General features: G+C 36.9%; 2 protein-coding genes and 1 non-coding gene across 4 annotated transcripts; all 3 read right to left on the bottom strand.

Annotated features, from left to right (window-relative positions):
* Nucleotides 1-910: 910 nt before the first annotated feature.
* akip1 (A kinase (PRKA) interacting protein 1) lies at nt 911-9,543 on the bottom strand. Of its 2 annotated transcripts, none has more exons than XM_061924785.1 (5): nt 9,400-9,543; nt 3,533-3,705; nt 3,385-3,459; nt 3,210-3,317; nt 911-1,187 (listed from the first exon to the last, which is right to left on the bottom strand). In XM_061924785.1, the coding sequence occupies exons 2-5, from the start codon at nt 3,686-3,688 to the stop codon at nt 1,038-1,040; spliced, it is 489 nt and encodes a 162-aa protein (XP_061780769.1). In that variant the 5' UTR covers nt 3,689-3,705; nt 9,400-9,543; the 3' UTR covers nt 911-1,037. The 2 variants fall into 2 exon arrangements, with proteins under 2 accessions (XP_061780769.1, XP_061780770.1); XM_061924786.1 differs by having other exon boundaries at nt 911-1,182.
* A 713-nt stretch (nt 9,544-10,256) lies between these two features.
* Nucleotides 10,257-18,644, bottom strand: rpl27a (ribosomal protein L27a). Its single transcript, XM_061924787.1, has 5 exons — nt 18,545-18,644; nt 17,938-18,001; nt 17,763-17,838; nt 10,500-10,674; nt 10,257-10,419 (listed from the first exon to the last, which is right to left on the bottom strand). Exons 1-5 carry the CDS (start codon nt 18,545-18,547, stop codon nt 10,291-10,293), a joined length of 447 nt encoding a protein of 148 aa, XP_061780771.1. The 5' UTR covers nt 18,548-18,644; the 3' UTR covers nt 10,257-10,290.
* LOC133572397 (small nucleolar RNA SNORA3/SNORA45 family) lies at nt 13,985-14,114 on the bottom strand. Its single transcript, XR_009810539.1, has one exon. It is a non-coding gene; the product is annotated as a small nucleolar RNA SNORA3/SNORA45 family (small nucleolar RNA).
* Nucleotides 18,645-19,857: the final 1,213 nt, after the last annotated feature.

The following is a 19,857-nucleotide window of genomic DNA, read 5'->3' as shown; positions in this document are numbered from 1 at the left end:
TTGTTTGATTGAGAGCATTAGAAGTGTTTATTTACTCGATTAAATTTGTCATGTTTATTACAGATGGCAACCTGGAAACGATTACTTTGCAAGCTAAGTTTTTCATACTTCAAAGTCGATTTCTTAAAGTGAAACCCAATTCATCGCATTGGATTATTTTAAATTATAAAAGCTTAAGCAAGGTTTTCTTTATTAATGAATTTAAGTTTTATATGAGGTGGCGACTTGTCCAGGGTGTACCCCGCCTTCCGCCCGATTGTAGCTGAGATAGGCTCCAGCGCCCCCCGCGACCCCAAAGGGAATAAGCGGTAGAAAATGGATGGATGGATGGATAAGCCCAATTTTTTTTATACATTAGTTTAATGATTATATAATTTCTTCCTTTTACAGTTTGTATAAGGATGTATAGCAATAGATGATATCTGCCTATTACCTGACATGTTAGCTGCTTCTCTTTGTTTATGTTTATAATGTCTATTTTCTGCCGGATCTACTCTCTATTTTATGCTGCTGCTGTCACATATACTGTAATATTGTACATGGTCTTTGGTATATATGTATATATAATATACTGTACACATATGTATATATGTTAGATTTTTTATCGCTATATTAGTCTATTTATACCTGCATTGTCCTTTCCATCCTTACACTTTCCATCATTGTAACTGAGCTACTGTGTTGAATAATTTCCCTCGTGGATCATTAAAGCTTGTCTAAGTCTAAGGTTGCTCAAATTGAAAATATTGATTTAATTTGTACAATAAAAAAACATTTCAATCACTTCCTGTTTTTGGGGAAAGAAAAGCAAACATAGCCGCTTTTAGAGCGACTGTGCTTCAATGTGGAGGAGGAGGAAATGTTAGCGCTCACAGAGTCGTCTCCACGAAGACAACATGACATTCTCTCATTGAAAAATAAAATCTTTATTTTGATACTGGGCGGTGGGATTTGGTATCAATAAAAAAACGCTGACATAAAAAAATATATATGTGTATACATGTATCATTACTAGTGACAGTCTTGGTGTGGCCGGGTCAGAGGTCAAACGTGAGGCTGACCGTCTCGCCGGCGCCGAGGTTGATCATCTGAGTCTTCTGCTGTGAGCCCGGAAGGCTGGCGCTGACCGCGTACTCTCCTGGGGCCACCTCGATGTAGAAGTCCTCCTCTGCCGACGTGCCTCTACCCTGAACACAAGTTGGTAGTGTGAGTCTGACGTCACCCAAGATGCTCATTGACTTCTCCCTGCTCACTTATTTCTACACTTTGTGTTCAAATGGGGCTCTCCTGTACATTTGATAAAGCTCTTGTGGAGGCCACAGTTTGACCCTGGAACAGATCATTTCTTATGGAAAAAAAGGCCAGTGTTCGTGTGTATTAGCAACTGCATAGTTTAGGCGGTTCAAACATTCAAACTTCAGCTAAGTGATTTTAGAGTAAGTTGAAATTTTAATTCAAAAAATATATATATATTTAAACCTTTCACATTAATTATGGAAAACAAAGAATACATTTTTTTTTTTTTTTTTTTTTTTAAAGACGATAAAAATAATTTCCAAAAATACATTTTGAACATAGGAAGAAAATAAGTTTATATATATTTATTAAAAAAATTAAGGGAAAAAAAGAATGAAGGAAAATAAAGATATTAACAGAAAAAAATTATACTTGTGTAAATATAAAAAATGTATTTTTAATAATGTAAGCGGTAGCATTTTTGAATATCAAAGAAAAAAGATGAAAAACATTAAGAATAATGAATAAAAAATATTACAGTAAATAAGTTGAAATATTTGTTCATTAAAATAAATGGTAAAGTAAGGCGGAAAATAATTTTCCAAATGTCAAAGAAAAAAGTTACAATTTTTTTTTTTTTTTTTTTACAAGAATACTTTTTTCCCTCCTGTTAATCTAAGAAAAAGATAAGAAAACTGATAAGAACCAAGTCAAATATGTAGAGAAAAAGTGAATTTGTTTGTAAATGTTTTAAATTCAAATTATATATATATATATATATATATATATATATATATATATATATATATTTAAACCTTTCACATTAATTATGGAAAACAAAGAATTAAGTGTTTGTTTTTTTAAGACAATAAAAATAATTTCTAAAAATAAATTTAAACATAGGAAGAAAATAAGTTTATATATTTATAAAAAAAATTAAGGGAAAAAAAAAAAAGGAAAATAAAGATAAACAGAAAAAAATTATACTTGTGCAAATATAAAAATGTATTTTTAATAATGTAAGGGGTAGCATTTTTGAATATCAAAGAACAAAAGATGAAAAACATTAAAAAATAAAAAATATTACAGTAAATAAGTTGAAATATTTGTTCCATTAAAATAAATGGTAAAGGGGGAACAATAATTTTCCAAATGTCAAAGAAAAAAGTTGAAAGTTTTTTTTTTTAAAGAATACTTTTTTTCCCTGTTAATCTAAGAAAAAGATAAGAAAACTGTGATAAGAACCATGTCAAAATATGTAGAGAAAAAAGTTAATTTGTAAATGTTTTAAATTCAAAAATTAACAAGCAGAAAAAAGGTAGAAATATTACAAATCAAGTTAATATTTGGTCAAATAAACTGTAAAAATGGAAAAATATAAAAAACTAAAACGAGAGAATTAGGAAAATTAAGTGACAGCAGAAAAAAATATTGATCCTATAAGAAAACATGTCATTTTTCAGAATAAAATGGTATTTTTTTTTTTTTTTTTTTAAGTTGTCATACGAGAAACAAAAATAAAGTTGGAAGAAAAAGTTACAATATTCTGAAAATAAATTAAATGTGTGGGGAAAAAAAGATATGCAAGAAAAAAAAGTTGAAATATTTGTAAAAACATGAATTACTTTTATTGTTGAGTTTAGCGATTATTGATTAGGCCATGAATTGATTAACGTGGACCCGACTTGAACAAGTTGAAAAACTTATTGGGGTGTTACCATTTAGTGGTCAATTGTAGGGAATATGTACTGTACTGTGCAATCTACTAATAAAAGTCTCAATCAATCAATCAGGGATACTAGCGATGTGTCAAATAAAAAGTATCAAACATGGTGACAGCCCAAACTTCTCGTAGACACGTTTTTTCCTCAGCGGTTTCACTGGAACATGCATGCACATTGCTTGGCCTATTCATACTTTATACTAATAATCATGAGAAGCCATGATGGAAACTAAAGAGTTTTTGCACTCACGTGTCGCCCGGGTGGCCGTGGATAAGCGTTGATATGCTTATGGAAGCGACTCATGTGTTTCTTTTCAGACTTGGGCATGTCCACGCAACCTGCCAGCTGGTAGAACTTCTGCAAGGCAAAGAGTGAAGCGGTGACGGCGGGCTCAGGTGTGACGTGCAAAGAGGCGCCGACTGACTTTGCAGTAGTAGTTGGTCGTCACCATGTACTCGGCGATGGTGGCGAAGGCTTCCTCCAACTCTCTCCGGCTTCTCTGCGCGGCAACAAGGGAGGATTAGGGAGGGGGTGAAGGTGGCGTAAAAAGTGCGTCGGCGAGACGGGCTCACCTTGGTACGTGTGACCGGGTCTTCGGGCATGTCGGTGGCGTAGATGTGCGGAGGCGTCGTCCAGTCCACCTTCCGCCTGGAGGCTCGCTCCAGCACCTGCAGGCCCAGGCGGGCGCTGCGCTCCAGGGAAGACTCGATCCAGTCTAGCGTCGTCATCAACGAGACCTGCTCACCTGGGGAAGAAGAGAGTTTAAATTATTTTACTGTGCAGCTTCTTCTTCTTCTTCAGGGTGGCGGGGAGCTAGGGCTGCAACAACTAATCCATTAAATTGATTAAAATCGATTATAAAAATAGTTGGCGATTAATTTAGTCATCGATTCGTTGGATCTATGCTATGCGCATGCGCAGAGGCTACTTTTATTTTTATTAAATTTTTTATTTTATTATAAACATTTATTTATAAACGGCAACATTTACAAACAGCTGAGAAACAATCAAAATAAGTATGGTGCCAGTATGCTGGTTTTTTCAAATAAAATACTGGAAAGGATAGAAATGTATGTTGTCTTTTTTATTTGATTATTAATCGATTAATCGAAGTAATAATCGACAGATTAATCGATTATCAAATTAGTTGTTAGTTGCAGCCCTACGGGGAGCTGGAGCCTGTTCTTTCCCGGCTGACTATACACTTTGTCAAATGTAAAAGGTAGCATACTTCCAACGAAGCCCGTGATTAATAGGTTTAAAAAGTAGCATGCCAACCCTAATATGCTGGCAGATGAAAAATGAGCATACTTCTAATATGGCGCCAAGTAACAAAATCCATGATTTTTCAGTTAAAACGTACATAATTAGCTTTAAACATTAGCATATTAACAAGGGAACAGGTAGCCTACTTCTAAGATGGCGACAAGTAACAAAATCCATAATTAGGTTAAAAAGTACAAAACTTGGTAAAATGCAGTGTAAAAAAAACTTTAGCATGCTAATGTTAGCATGCTGGCAGATGAAAAATTAGCATACTTCTAATAAGGCACCAAGTAACAAAATCCATAATTAGGTTAAAAAGTTCGAAACTTGGTAAAATGCAGTGTAAAAAAAACGTTAGCATGCTAATTTTAGCATGCTAACCCTAACATGCTGGCAGATGAAAAATGAGCAAACTTCTAATATGGCGCCAAGTAACAAAATCCATGATTTTTCAGTTAAAACGTTTATAATTAGCTTTAAACATTAGCATATTAACAAGGGAACAGGTAGCCTGTTTCTAAGATGGCGACAAGTAACAAAATCCATAATTAGGTTAAAAAGCAGGAAACTAGCTAAAATGCCGTGTAAAAAAACGTTAGCATGCTAATGTTAGCGTACTAACCCTAATATGCTGGCAGATGAAAAATGAGCATACTTCTAAGATGGCGCCAAGTAACAAAATCCATGATTTTTCAGTTAAAACGTACATAATTAGCTTTAAACATTAACAAGGGAACAGGTAGCCTACTTCTAAGATGGCGACAAGTAACAAAATCCATAATTAGGTTAAAAAGTACAAAACCAGCTAAAATGCAGTGTAAAAAAAACATTAGCATGCTAATGTTAGCAATGCTAACCCTAATATGCTGGCAGATGACCAGTTAGCATACTTTTAAGATGGCACTAAGCAGAGGTGTGGACTCGAGTCACATGACATTGACTCGAGTCAGACTCGAGTCATGAATTTGATGACTTTAGACTCGACTTGACAAAATGTAAAGAGACTTGCAACTCGACTTAGACTTTAACATCAATGACTTGTGACTTCACTTGGACTTGAGCCTTTTGACTTGACATGACTTGACATGACTTGCCACTTTCCCCAAAATCCAAAGCTTAAAAAGTTATTTGGGAGCGCTCCGTATTTTTCATTTTCTTCGTCTGTCTATCAGCGTGTTATTCCTGTCAGCTGGTGTGCTGTCAGTACAACAGCCAATCAAATTAGATTGACGTTGTTTTCATCACACAGCATTCATCCAATCAAATTGCAGGACAACCAATGAACAATTGTTCATTGGTTGTCCTGCAATTTGATTTGAACTCTTAAGAGTTGTCCAACAACGTGCCAGTGAGAAACAATTATGTTAAAGTTGGTTTCGTTCGGGTATAAAAACTACGACTTGGTCAACAAAAAACGAATTGCCATATGCAAATCACGCAGTTCGAATATTACAGACGGCGACGCAACAACTTCCAACTTCGTTCGACATTTGAAGTTGCACAAAGAAGGGTAAGTTTTGAATGTAAGATAACGTTTATTGGCTAAGTAACGTGACTTTTATTTGCTGTGTAGTTAAATCAGTGAGGCTGCAAATTCACTGCTAATGTTATAACCATAGACATCTTATAAGTAGACGCAGCATCGAGCGCTACTGCCTACTGGCGCAGACGAGGCGCGGGGCCGCCATCTTGGAGTGGTGATCCGCTCCACTCAGTGCAATTAATTTGGCAGGAGCAATGAACTGTCAGCGCATTTAATTCATTTTACCTCACTGAATACCACTGATTTTCACCCCCTTTTTTGTCATACGTGTAGCTATGATAACAGACACATGTTTTGGCGTGTTTTATTATTCATAGTTTGCTTAACAGTAATATAATATTCTTATACGCTATAAGTGACCAGACATCCGAGATCAAAACTGGGAATATAATCCCAGAGAAGGGGGAAAAAAACAGTAAGCTATTTTTAAGTTGAAGAAACAATATGATTAGGTTATATATACATATGCGTGTATCCTACATAAACAATGTATGAATACATTAGATATCTATATATCTTAGGGACCTATAGACTGTATCTCTGTTGCTTCAGCAGCAGAGAGTTTATTCTGTCTTGACACTTTGTATTGATATTTTCTATTACATTCTTCCCTTAAATGATCATGTTTGCAGTGAGTGTTTTATATGTATTATTTTATGTAAGTCGCTTTGGATAAAAGCGTCTGCCAAATACTTAAACATAAATAAACACCTGAAAGTCTTCATATCAGCTAAAACCACCAATCTGTTTCACTGGATTCAGAATAAAACCAAATTCTTTTTAACCCAACAATGTTAGTATTTGAATATTGTTACTTGAAGACTGATTCCTGGTTACAATTATACTGTTAAGAAAGTATTGTCTTATACTTTGCCTAAAATGAGAATGCATCATAATCAGTAGTGGCTGGTGAATTTTGTTTTAGGTGGGGCTGAAAGTTTGTAAACCAAACCCCAGTAGGGGCGTCATCCTCCCCCAGAATATTTCTTTGTGATTTTCACATACAAATATTGAAGATCTTTGATCCTTCTCAACTCTGTGCTAATATTATTTTCATAAAATACAACCAATAGTACGTTAATGTTAAATCTCACTTGTGAAAAGTAATCCCCCGATTCCTATTTTCAACAGTCCGCTCATTTGAGCAGGAAAACGCTAAACACCAGCCCGGCATCTTTGTTTTCTACCTGTCAACTGTCAGTTTCGGCTGCTCGCCGGCTCCTCATCAGCACTTCAAGATGGCGGCCAAATTGCTCACGTCACAGCAACCTGCGTCTACTTATAAGATGTCTATGGTTATAACGTCATTGCAAACACGACAATCTGTTGCGTCCACTGCAGTTTGCTACCTTATTCATACTTTTTGTCAAGTGATTTTTTTTTAAGCAGGGTTGCATGAGGTACCTACACATAACGTTACGTTAGTCAATGTATCACACACAGTAACATTACGTTAGTCAATGTATCACACACAGTAACATTACGTTAGTCAATGTATCACACACAGTAACATTACGTTAGTCAATGTATCACACACAGTAACGTAACGTTAGTCAATGTATCACACACAGTAACGTAACGTTAGACGGCAGTCAGCAGCACCGCGTATTTTAGCCACCTACAAAAAGACAAACATAGTCAAATAAAGGTCAGTTAAAATGTATACTATATTAAGAATATGTGTACATATTGCATAGGGTCCTGACATCTAAAAAGTACAACTCTGTTCATTGTTATGTTCATATATTTGTTATGTTTTTCATGTGTACGCACACATAAACACACATACAGTATGAGATGAGATCAATGAGATAAGGTAAGAACAGGATAGAAACTGCTGTGGAACTAGTTACAATGCAATATGCCATGGAAATACAATGTTAACACTTTTGTGCAAATAAGTACAGTTGCACTTGTTTTTTTCAAATGTGTTTATTCTGTAAAGGAATGAGTTACATGTTTAAAATGACTGGTTAATAGTGCTATTTTGAAGTGCAATGTCAGCACTATCTTTTTCCCTGCAATTTCAAATGCACTTGTTTTAATAAATAAATACAGCATTTTAAAAGCATACACAATCTGTGTAAATGACTTGAAAGGACTCGAAACTCAAAATGCAGGACTTGGGACTTGACTTGAGACTTTCCAGTCTTGACTTTGGACTTGACTCGGACTTGCCCTGTCTTGACTCGAGACTTGAGGGTAAAGACTTGAGAGTTACTTGTGACTTGCAAAGCAACGACTTGGTCCCACCTCTGGCACTAAGTAACAAAATCCATGATTTTTCAGTTAAAACGTACACAATTAGCTTTAAACATTAGCATATTAACAAGGGAACAGGTAGCCTACTTCTAAAGATGGCGAAAAGTAACAAAATCCATAATTATTAGTTTAAAAAGCACGAAACTAGCTAAAATGCCATGTTAAAAAAATGTTAGCATGCTAATGTTAGCATGCTAACCCTAATATGCTGGCAGATGAAAAATGAGCATACTTCTAATATGGCGGGGGGGGGGGGGGGGGGGGCATGTCTGTGTTTACTAACAAGACATGGCAGAGCCGAAGTAGAGTTTCTTAACATGGAGATATTCTCACTACTTTTCTTTTGTCGACCACAAAGAAAAGAACATTTTAGTTAAATGTAGAGTTCAGTGATGCAAATGCATGTCAAGATGATCAACAGATTGTATTATTCTCCAGTGCAATAACAGTACTGAAATGAAGGCTAAAAGGGCATTAAAGGGGGCCTTAAATTTTTTTTTAAAAACATAACTAAATAGTTACTTTTCACAGTAACACATTACTTTTTGGTGTAAGTAACTGAGTTAGTAACTGAGTTACTTTTGAAATAAAGTAACCAGTAACTGTAACTTGTAACTGGTTTTCAGTAACTAACCCAACACTGAAAATGACTGATCTTGGTGTATTTTTAAAAATGTGCTGAGGGCAAATACACAAAAAGCTCCTAAAACGACTGCATGGGAGAAAATAATCTGCGAGTTGACGGAACCATACGGAAGTTAGCCGGACTACCAGGCGACCCAGACCAGGAAAGATCCCAGGATAAAGTTTGCGAAATTTAGCCGTAATAGTTATTCAATTATTACAAAGTACAGAAAACGTCCCACAGTCAGCACTCCCATGAATGCATCACCAGTCAGCACCTGCCAGGTGGGCAGCACTAATTAACAGTGCTACGTAAAGTACTACAACTTTTAGAACGTAATGTATGAGCGCAGTGTGTACTTTTCTACATCAAATTTAAACATTTTCAAGCATGTTGGATAGTTTCACTCACCAAAAAAGGAGCAGCCATTGAAAGATTTCAACTACAAAACTGTTCTTTCGGACTACATTGAACTACACATGGTGGACAATGCCTGCTCGCTTCAACTTACAAACATTCCGTCGTCGCTTCAACCGGTTTAGAACATTACAAAAATAATTAGAGGATTTAAAAAAAAGTAATCACATAGTTTAACATTAATTAAGTACATTTAGTGGGACTTGTCAAGTTTGTCAGCAATGACGTAATGAAGTTGGCGAGGCAATATGGCGGGCGAAGACGAAGAGTGGAGCATTTTAAACGTACGCGCTCGCACGCCGCTTGTCAAGTATTCGACGTCTTACCTCACTTTGACGAGCGACGTCATCCGCGTCTACTGAGACATTTGCCCCTTCTCACAGTTGACACTAGTCACACACGACAGGACGAGGCATTCCCTCGCGTTTTAAACCGCGCCCCCGGAAGAAAAAAAAAGCCGGAAGTGGCGGGGGACGGGGGGCTAGAGACCACGCCCCCACCCCCCCACACACAAAAAGTACTTATACTGAAATCTTTTGAACTAGGTATGTTTTTAAACAACTGGTAAAACACGCTTTACTTTGCATTTATTATTTCATAATGCCTCACTGATAGTCTTTAGTATTTTATGTTTCAATGGCTTATCTTTTATTGTTACATTTGTTTACACGACAGAATATTAGGATTCACTACTGAAAAGCGGTCCTTGATCGCACCGTAAAAACGGCATCTCCTAATCCTCATTTTAAGAGAGCACATCTTGCAAGTTCGACGTGCACAATTGAATAGCTACGTAGCTCAGACAATGTGTTTATTCAAGTTTGGATCGATGTATGTCGTTTAACGGGTAAAGACGTTAATACCTCTTGTTTTCATATTAGCATTTTAAGACAGCGAGCTGGTACCAGTCTGTCCTAAGTGTATCAAAGTGCAGTTTATCAGTTCGATACTTTTGATGGTAACACTAACAGTCAACATTTTTACCATTTATTGTTGCATCCCTAATTAGCAAAGTAAAAATTAAATACACTGAATATCAAACTGTGTGTAGTGGATTTATAAAGTATGAGTTTTGCTATGTGACTTGAACTATTGAACTTTAAAAAAAAAAATGTATTTAATGCGACATGTTTACACAAGAGAAGGAAAACAGTCAAGCTCAGTGCAGTGAAGCCCAGACATGTTTGTTTTATAAACTTTATTTTTGCAAAAAGGCATTAGGCCATCAGTACGCAGGCTCCGCCCACTGCCTTGATCTTTTCTTCGGCCAGTCGGCTGAAGAACTTGGCTTTGACGATGACTGGCTGCTTGGGCAGCTTGCCTTTGCCCAGAATCTTGTAGTAGCCCTGAAAAGAACAATTCAACGGTGAAGCTCACAAAACGTTCAAACGCTTTCCAAGTTAACTTGTGATGCGGCTCCACTTACAGCGCGCACAGCATCAATGATGGGCGCGGGTCCTTCGGGCTTCTTGCTGTAGTTGACTCTGGTCTGCTCACTCACCAGGGTCCACAGCTTGTCCAGGTTAATGGTGGGACAGAAGGTGGTGTTCCTCTTCAAATGGTAATGTCTCATACCCACCTTACCAAAGTACCCGGGATGGCTGAAAGCACACAGCGAATAAGACGTGAGCACAAAGCAAACACTTAGGAATGTGGTCCAGTCACAACTTCATCAGATGCAATAAACTACTGTCATGATAGAAATACATTTAAGTTGTGGACTAATCAAAATATTTAGTACACATTTGGGGTTAATTGCCTTTCCATATTACACCAAGATATATACACCTACAGTTAAAACATCCACACCATGTCCAGCTAATTAAGAATATTTAAATGTTTCATGACATCACAGCACTAGTTTAGTTGCATCCACTTAAAGGGGAACTGCACTATTTGGGGGCAATTATATTCCATCATTCACAATTCTATGTAAGACAAGAACATGTTTTGCTTTTTTAATGCATTATAATTCTCAAAATACAGCAAGTACAAGGTGGCTAACAATGCAGCTAATTAGAGTAATCCATTATGAGCATAAATCCCCCAATAAATACTTTATTTACATCTTGTGACCTGAATGTTGTTATAATCATAATCACTGAACTATCTTAAGCAGTGCCATGATCACAGAGAGCTAAAAGTAAAAGTTTAATCTAGATGATAAATCATGCCTCTCACTTGTATAGTAGGAGGTTGTGGACATAAACCAAGAAATTGGTCAACTTTGACATGCAACTTATACCAGGTGGCATGAAGACACGAAAAGACATCCGTTTGTGGCCACTTTTTTTAAAGTATCTGGATGCGGATTATGATTAATTCTTCATCTAAACGGGAAGCTATACACATCTTGTCAGTCAGCATCCCATGAGAGCAGACAATAAGCCCCCCTCTACACCGCAGGAACTTCCCCACTTAATAAACTACCCTGTGTTTCCACCAAAAACTACCCGGATATATTTAGTTATTTCGGAACCTTTCGGCGTTCCTCCTAGCTCAGGGGTCGGCAACCCAAAATGTTGAAAGAGCCATATTGGACCAAAAATACAAAAAAAAAAATCTGTCTGGAGCCGCAAAAAATTAAAAGCCATATTACATACAGATAGTGTGTCATGAGATATAAATTGAATTAAGAGGACTTAAAGGAAACTAAATGACCTCAAATATAGCTACAAATGAGGCATTATGATGCAATATGTACATATAGCTAGTCTAAATAGCATGTTAGCATCGATTAGCTTGCAGTCATGCAGTGACCAAATATGTCTGATTAGCACTACAACAAGTCAATAACATCAACAAAACTCACCTTTCATGCACAACCTTAAAAGTTTGGTGGACAAAATGAGACAGAAAAAGAAGTGGCATAAAACACGTCCTAGAAAGTCGGAGAAAGTTATACATGTAAACTACGGTGAGTTCAAGGACCGCCAAAATTAGTACGACAAAACGGCGCTCGCCAAATACTCGAATCAGTGAAGCATGTTTAATATAAACAGTGTGCTTTATAACAATTAGGGAGGTTTGTGTCATGTTTGTCCTCCTACAGAAACCATATTAAAACAAAAAATAGATTTTTTTTCTCCTCATCTTTTTCCATTTTTCATACATTTCTGAAAAAGCTCCAGAGAGCCACTAGGGCGGCGCTAAAGAGCCGCATGCGGCTCTAGAGCCGCGGGTTGCCGACCCCTGTCCTAGCTAGGTGGGACTTTTACAAGCGACCAAGAACCTTTTCGGGGGCGGGCTGTGCTGTAGAACACTGAACACAGCTTTCCTAAAAATTCATTTTCAATCACACGACTGCCATTGGAATACACACAGCGACTTGTTTATTTCTAATTTGTGTATTTCTATGACAACAAACTTGACAACGGAGAGAAAGAAGTACAAAAGGAACTTTCGACTTGCAGGAACTTTTGTGGGGCATCTTTATGCACAAAAACACATAACAGTGGTACTATCTTGCAGTGTTTTTGAAGTAAATGCAGTTTATTATTTTTAGAAACTTAATTTCGATACGCGAAGCTACAAAAAGTGGACGGACTCTTTTAAACGTATTTACCGAGGACTATGAAGTCAGACTCGAAGCGGCGACCTCAGCTGCTTACTACTCTGACTTTGTTAAATAAATGTGAAAAAAGGAGGCAGCACACGAGCGGAAGGAAGGTAAATAACATCAAATATGTAAGTTATTAGCCTCAACCCTGGTGAACAGAATGCTAAAGCTAACAAGCTAACTAACGCCAAAGCCGATGTGTTTGTGCTGTCGGTGTGAGATAAACACTGACGTATTATTTATATATTATTTACAGATACACTGACATTTAAATGTTATTTACAGATAAACACTGACATTTATTATTGATATATTTACAGAAAAACACTGACATGTATTATTTTAATATTGTTACTTAGATAAAAAACAATATTTATAAATTGTTATTTACAGATAAACACTGACTATTATTTATCAATTATTTACAGATAAACACTGACTATTATTTATATATTATTTACAGATAAACACTGACATTTATCATTTATATATTGTTACAGATAAACGCTGACATTTAAGATTTATATATTGTTATTTACAGCTGAAATGGACCAAAAGGAAACACCTGACTCTCATGAATTCATCATTTACTGAGAGGACAACTTTCTGACTGTTGGACATTACGGACAAAAGCCTGACTTTTTATGAACAATTTGGTACACTTTATTTTTTTAAATCATATCGTTTTGTAGATTATTGATTTCTATTTAATTTACTTTTTAGTAAAATAACTGACCTAATATGTTGTTTATTTACATGGTATTAGTGTACAAATATACTAAACCACTCCTCCATACGTCATCAACCTGATTTGTATAAACTACCTAAAAAACACACACCTACAGGAACCTATGGTTCCAGGAACTAGAAATTCAGGGCCTATTGTACAGTAAGGGATTGTTTTATTTTGTATATAGTTTGTGTTTTTGTACTTAATACTGCTACTTGCTGGATATGTTTATCACTCAGCTTCTAAAACATGTACTTAATCCTCCTTATATTCAGGATAAAACAAGGTCCTGGATAATTTTTTGTCCCGAAGTAGTCTTTGTTGTCTCATGAAGTCTGATACAAGTAGTAGTGTTGTTGAATGGAAACGTAAACGTGATGCATCTGTGAAATGAATACGCCACCGTATGCTTAAAATGAGAAAAGACTGCTTTATAGGCTGAATAGAGCAAATCACATTGGCTCCATTAGTAGCTGACTCTGGCTAGCATTTATTTATGAGTTAGAATGCATTATAAAAAAGAAAAGCGTGTTCTTGCCTTATATAGGAATTGTGAATGATAGAGAAAATTCCCAAAAAAGTGCAGTTCCCCTTCAAACAATATGAATAAGAACTAAGTGCTTCTTGTGACTGGTTAGGTGACTAACTGGCCTAGAAAAGTGCCAGTCGGTGAATAAAACCAGTCTTTCCTCTAAGAGAACTTTAGCACACCAAGACAATGATTACTGTCAAGATGAGACTCTAGTCTCTACAACACAAAGGCTCAATTCCAATATCCCCCCCTTGCCCCCCCTCCTTGATTTGTCTTTTGACCTATCTGACTGTTTTTTTGACATTCCCTGTAGCGCAGTTAGATGCGGCTTATAACACGGGGCGGCTTATTGGTGGACAAAGTTATGAAATATGCCATTCATTGAAGGTGCGGCTAATAATCCGGTGCGCCTTATAGTGCGGAAAATACGGTATACATTTAAAACAAATCTGTTTTTCTTAAATTAGTATTAACATATATTTTTTAAACATTTTGCCCTATTTTCAACTGTTACTTTTTGTACAGGGTACTTTGTTGACATTTTTTTCAAGTGTTTACAGACTTAATGAGTTTGCTTTACTTAATAACAACTAGCAATAAATCTAGCATCTTCTTCTGGTGTTATTATAGAATGTACTCGTGTACTTCTGTCCCTCGATGTCCCTAACTTAAAAGGCTGAAGCGAACATGACGCTACACTTGTTTGGCGCTGTTGCTCTAGTTGGACTTTCTCTTCTTAAAAGCTGCCAATGTCCTCTAAATATTTGCACATTTTGTCGATGGATACCTGCGGATCCATCTACAATATATATAAACATTACGTCCACATCACAGACATGCTGACAACGCTCCAGACAATGGCGTGCGTCTTGTTTACTTCCGGTTATCAAAGTATTTTTTCAGTGGTCAAGTTCTCGGTGCATCACTTGTCAATAGTGCACACATAATAGGTTAAATATATATTAAATCACACTGTAACAACCAGCTAATGTTGATGTTTTATGTTTGGGTGATTTGGATTTGATATCATTTTTCCCTATGTTTACAAACACACCGAGAAAGGTGATTGGCAGAGAATAAGGAAGTGCTGTGAGTCCGGGGAAGCGAAGACTCACGGAGTTGGAATTGTGCTGTTTGTTATAAGGTTGGTAATAAAATGTAAAAATAGCGTCGGACTTTGCGTGATTTCTTCTGGGGGCTACAATATATTACTTGAAATTTCAAGTAAAAAAAGGCCCCTATGTTCAAGGTCTGGCGTAGGGGTGTAACGGTACGTGTATTTGTATTGAACCGTTTCGGTACAGGGGTTCCGGTTCGGAGGTGTACCGAATGCATACCTGCCAACTTTTGAAATCAGAAAAACCTAGTAGCCAGGGTTCAGGGGCCGCAGGCCCCGGTAGGTCCAGGACAAAGTCCTGGTGGGGGGTTCAGGCTTCGCCCCCCCGACGCAAAATGATTATTAGCATTCAGACAGGTTAAAATGTTGCTAAAACCATCACTTTTCTATCAGTCACAGTGACTTTTCAAAACAAAAATATTACAGCAAAAATCATATGGGTTGATTGACATGTTTATTCTGTAAGCTAACTTCAATAGTTTGAAAATATTTTGACAGTTAATGCCAGTTATCCTGTCAACCTTTCACAAGACTTCAATTTGTTAATTGAAAGTATAAACACTTTTTACAGTAAACAAATGGTAAAACAGTACTAAACAATTCCATAAAAAAAAAAAATTGGTGTCATTAACTTTCTGTCCAAGCTTGTATAATCTACTGCCTTGTTCAATTGTATAAAATATTCTGTGCCTAAAATTCACATTTCTATCACAATTATCATACTGTAAACATGGTAAGCTAACTTCATTAAAATTAATAGTCCTGTCAATAGCATGGAATTACAATTCAAATGTAGTTTTTTTGTAAGCCTTTCAAAAGAATTCAAAATATGAAAAATTAATGAAAATTAATTTAAGCCATCAGACACTTGAAAAGTGGCACATCACATCTCTAATGTAATCATTTTAACTTTTCAACAGAAATAGCACTGCAAAAATATTAAGGACATACTTCTGTATTTTGGTAGTTATGCTGTCAACATTTAACAAGATTTCTTCAACTTGGACTTGAAAGCATAAATAGTATAAACACTTTTAACAGTACTAAACAATTCCAATAGATAACATTGGTGTCATTACCTTTTTGTGGCTAAAATCCAAAAAACGTTGAAAGTTTTCCACTTGTATCGCTAGCAACGGCATTAGACTTGTGTTCTTTTGTCCCAACGTGGTCTTTTACATCGCTAATTCCTCCGTGTCCGATCGAAAAATCTTGTCTGCACAAGGTGCAATTTGCGTAGTTTTCACCCTTTTTGGAACGGATAATTATTCCCGGATAGGCTTTTGAATATTCTTCACGGAATGACTGCAGTTTTCTTTTCGGTTTAAGACTCGTTTGCGATTTTTCTCCGGCTGATTCCATGATCGTTCGCTCGTTTGGAAACAATGGCAACAGGTGCCTCGTGCTTCGCAGCGGTGCTATAAATAGCCTCGCGCATTTAAAAATTTTTTTTTTTTTAATTAATGAAAAACCGTATTTTTTATCACTGCAACCGTAACCCGGAATAGGTTGATGAAAACCGTACTAATTACGGGAAAACCGGAGTAGTTGGCAGGTATGCGAATGAGTTTCCACACGGACATATTAAGTAGCGTAACGCACGTTGTGTAAAAAATGCACACCGAGGCACAACACACGGCATGGTAGCAGCTAACGGGTTACGATAGACTGACCATACACCCTCTTTTCACCAAATATGTCCTCTTTTGCGGAGCTGTCAGGGCGGAGTTTCTTAAATGCCTCAAATGTCCGGCATTTTGAGTTAGGGTTAAAAACAAAGCAAATTGTGCGCGCAGCAGCATTCGTGAGGGAGGAGCAGAGACAGAGAGAGCGAGAGAGTTATGATAAACGCGCATGCGTCGCCAGGCTCTGCTTTTTATCCATATTTATCAGATTTAATTTTTTTATTATCTATAGCAGGGGTGTCAAAAGTGCCCCGGAGGCCATTTGCGGCCCACAGCTAATGTTTTAAAGGCCCACGGCACATTCTAAAAACACTTAAAATAAACAAAAACATAACATAAGTGAAATAAAAAAGCTTAAAGGTTGCAATGTTGACTAATAAAACAAAGCTGTTTTTTCCCTTTCAAACTGTCATTGCTCAAAACATAATATTGAATAAAAATCAATGTTATTATGAATTATTGACCTGTCCAAGGTTCCGATTACTTCACATCAAACATTCCACTCAGAAAAATATTTTTGGTGGAAGATTTTGCAAATTTGGTAGATAAATAACCCAAAAATGTATATTATGTTGTCTTCTTACTGTACCGAAAATGAACCGAACTGTGACCTCTAAACCGAGGTACGTACCAAACCGAAATTTTAGTGTACCGTTACACCCCTAGTCTGGCGGTAATAAAAATGCAGTGGCGGCACGCAACATTCAATTACATTAAAGGGAAACCCTGCAATACACTACACAAGACAGTACAAATGTCTTACATTGTTACATGGTGGACACAAGAATGTGAAAAACTTGGCAACAAATAGGGGCATTGAAACAATTGTCAATGTTAGCGGTGAACTAGTTCCATAACAGACAAAATTGAACGTGTGATCTTGAAGTAACATGGTTTGAATTTATAATACTTACATGTTTAACATTACATCTTACTAACCAGGGTTTCCCCTTATTAATGTAATTGAATGTGGCGCACCGCCACATCATAGTATCGATCCTGTATGTACCCGATACAAGATCGATACCAACATTTACCATCCGCTTAGAGACGATACAGCACTTACTATTTATCAAAGCTGGTCCTGTGGTGATGCATACCACCAGCGTTACCTCGACCTCCAGGATGCTTCCTGTGCTTGCCTGTCCAAAGACAATACAAATTATTTAATAATAGAGTTGCAACACTTTATTTTTTTCCCCCATGGAGAACTTTAACAAAAAAAAAAGGTGTATTCTTACCTACACGACCATGCCCGTGGCTCACATGTCCTCGGAGCTTCCTGGTCTTGCTTTTTTTAGTCGGCTGTCAGGGATTAAAACAACATTTTAGACAAGTTAGTTCGCTAGCATGGTCTTTATCAGGCATTTTGTTGATTAGTTGATTTAAATACGAACACTTTAAGACGTTACAACCTGCATGGCAATACATTTATGCTAAATGTAACCTAGCATGCTCGGCTAGGTGGCTAATGCTAATAGCCGTAGCTTCTGATTAGAAGGAAAAGAGCTGACTTGACTTATTTAAGTTGTCGCTATGTTCTTATGTGTTGTTTTTTGGCAGACGCCATAAGTAAAAGCGCATACATAATACGGGGAACGAGAGAATTGAAGGTAAAATCATGATTGTTTGTCTGCTTTAGCCAGAGGCCGAGCAGCTCTCATTGAGAAGCGGCAACGTACTTCTTATTAATCTATGGACATCATCACAATAATGACCACCACAGCAACTGCAGGGTATGTGGAATACTTTCAGCCTGCAGATAATCGACGTAAATAAATGAAAAACAAGGATGGACATAGATTTGGATGGCTTTTAAAGCACAGTGATGTACGCGACAGCACCTACCATCTTGGAGGCTGGTTGAAAGAGGAACGAGACTTGGAAGTCACGCGATTTTCTGTGAGATTTCGCTCCCGGAGATAAATAAACTCGACTGCCCTCTGGCGCTCTTTGGGAGCCATTTTTCTTAAAGGGGCCGTTCAAAAAACTGGGTCGTTATTGTAGTTACTTTTTTAATCAAGGAAACACAGCAGTTATAAGATACAAGTGTTTTTCAACCACTGTGCCGCGGCGTGAGATATAGTCTGGTGTGCCCTGGGAGATTATCTAAATTTATCTATTTGGGTTAAAAATATTTTTTGCAAACCAGTGATTATAGTCTGCAAATTATGTGTGTTGTTGAGTGTCAGTGCTGTCTAGAGCTAGGCAGAGTAACCGTGTAATACTCTTCCATATCAGTAGGTGGCAGCCGGTAGCTAATTGCTTTGTAGATGTCGGAAACAAGGTAAAAAGGTGTCAAATGCTTAAATCAAACATAAACAAAGGGCGAGTGCCCCTAAGAAAAGGCATTGAAGCTTAGGGGAGGCTACGCAGAACAAGACTAAAACTGAACTGGCTACAAAGTAAACAAAAACAGAATGCTGGACGACAGCAAAGACTTACTGTGGAGCAAAGATGGCGTCCACAATGTACATCCGAACATGACATGACAATCAACAATGTCCACACTAAGAAGGATAAAAACAACTGAAATATTCTTGATTGCTAAAGCAAAGTAGATGCGGGAAATATAGCTCAAAGGAAGACATGAAACTGCTACAGGAAAATACCAAAAAAAGAGAAAAAGCCATTAAAATAGGAGTGCAAGACAAAAACTAAACCACTACACACAGGAAAACAGCAAAAAAAAGTCCAAATAAGTCACGGTGTGATGTGACAGGTGGTGACAGTACACCTACTTTGAGACAAGAGCTATAGTGATGCATGCTTGGTTATGGTTTAAAGTCATAGCCAACAATTGCAACAACGACTTTTTACTGTCAACTGAGTTTCGTTTTTTTAATGCCTCCGGATTTTTCCAACGCAAAAAATGTGCCTTGGCTCAAAAAAGGTTGAAAAACACTGAGATCAGAATAATTTACATTTACACAAATATTACACGATTAGTAATTAATAACTGTATTCTGAAATATTTGCTGTAATTGTCTTGTTATGCCTTATCCTCACATCACTATTTAGAATTGTCCCTCACCTAAAAAAAGTTTGTGGCACAAGAGCATTTTTACAAGAGAATACCGGTACACAGAAAGTAAGTCAAAATAAAAAGTACTTGATGATATCAAAAGTACAAATACAACTGGGATAAAAATGAGGACATA

This window comes from Nerophis lumbriciformis, linkage group LG29 (assembly GCF_033978685.3).
Source record: "Nerophis lumbriciformis linkage group LG29, RoL_Nlum_v2.1, whole genome shotgun sequence".
Classification (NCBI taxonomy): Eukaryota; Metazoa; Chordata; class Actinopteri; order Syngnathiformes; family Syngnathidae; genus Nerophis; species Nerophis lumbriciformis.
The sequence above is the reverse complement of the archived record's forward strand: the minus strand, read 5'-3'. Positions and strand labels throughout refer to the sequence as shown.

Coding starts and splice junctions, on each gene's coding strand:
- akip1 (XM_061924785.1), bottom strand. CDS start 3,688: ATGACGACGCTAGACTGGATCGAGTCTTCCCTGGAGCGCAGCGCCCGC. Junction 3,460..3,532: donor ACCCGGTCACACGTACCAAG/GTGAGCCCGTCT, acceptor GTTGCCGCGCAG/AGAAGCCGGAGAGAGTTGGA. Junction 3,318..3,384: donor CGACCAACTACTACTGCAAA/GTCAGTCGGCGC, acceptor TTTGCCTTGCAG/AAGTTCTACCAGCTGGCAGG.
- rpl27a (XM_061924787.1), bottom strand. Junction 17,839..17,937: donor CCACGGGCATGGTCGTGTAG/GTAAGAATACAC, acceptor GTCTTTGGACAG/GCAAGCACAGGAAGCATCCT. Junction 10,675..17,762: donor AGGACCAGCTTTGATAAATA/GTAAGTGCTGTA, acceptor GTGTGCTTTCAG/CCATCCCGGGTACTTTGGTA.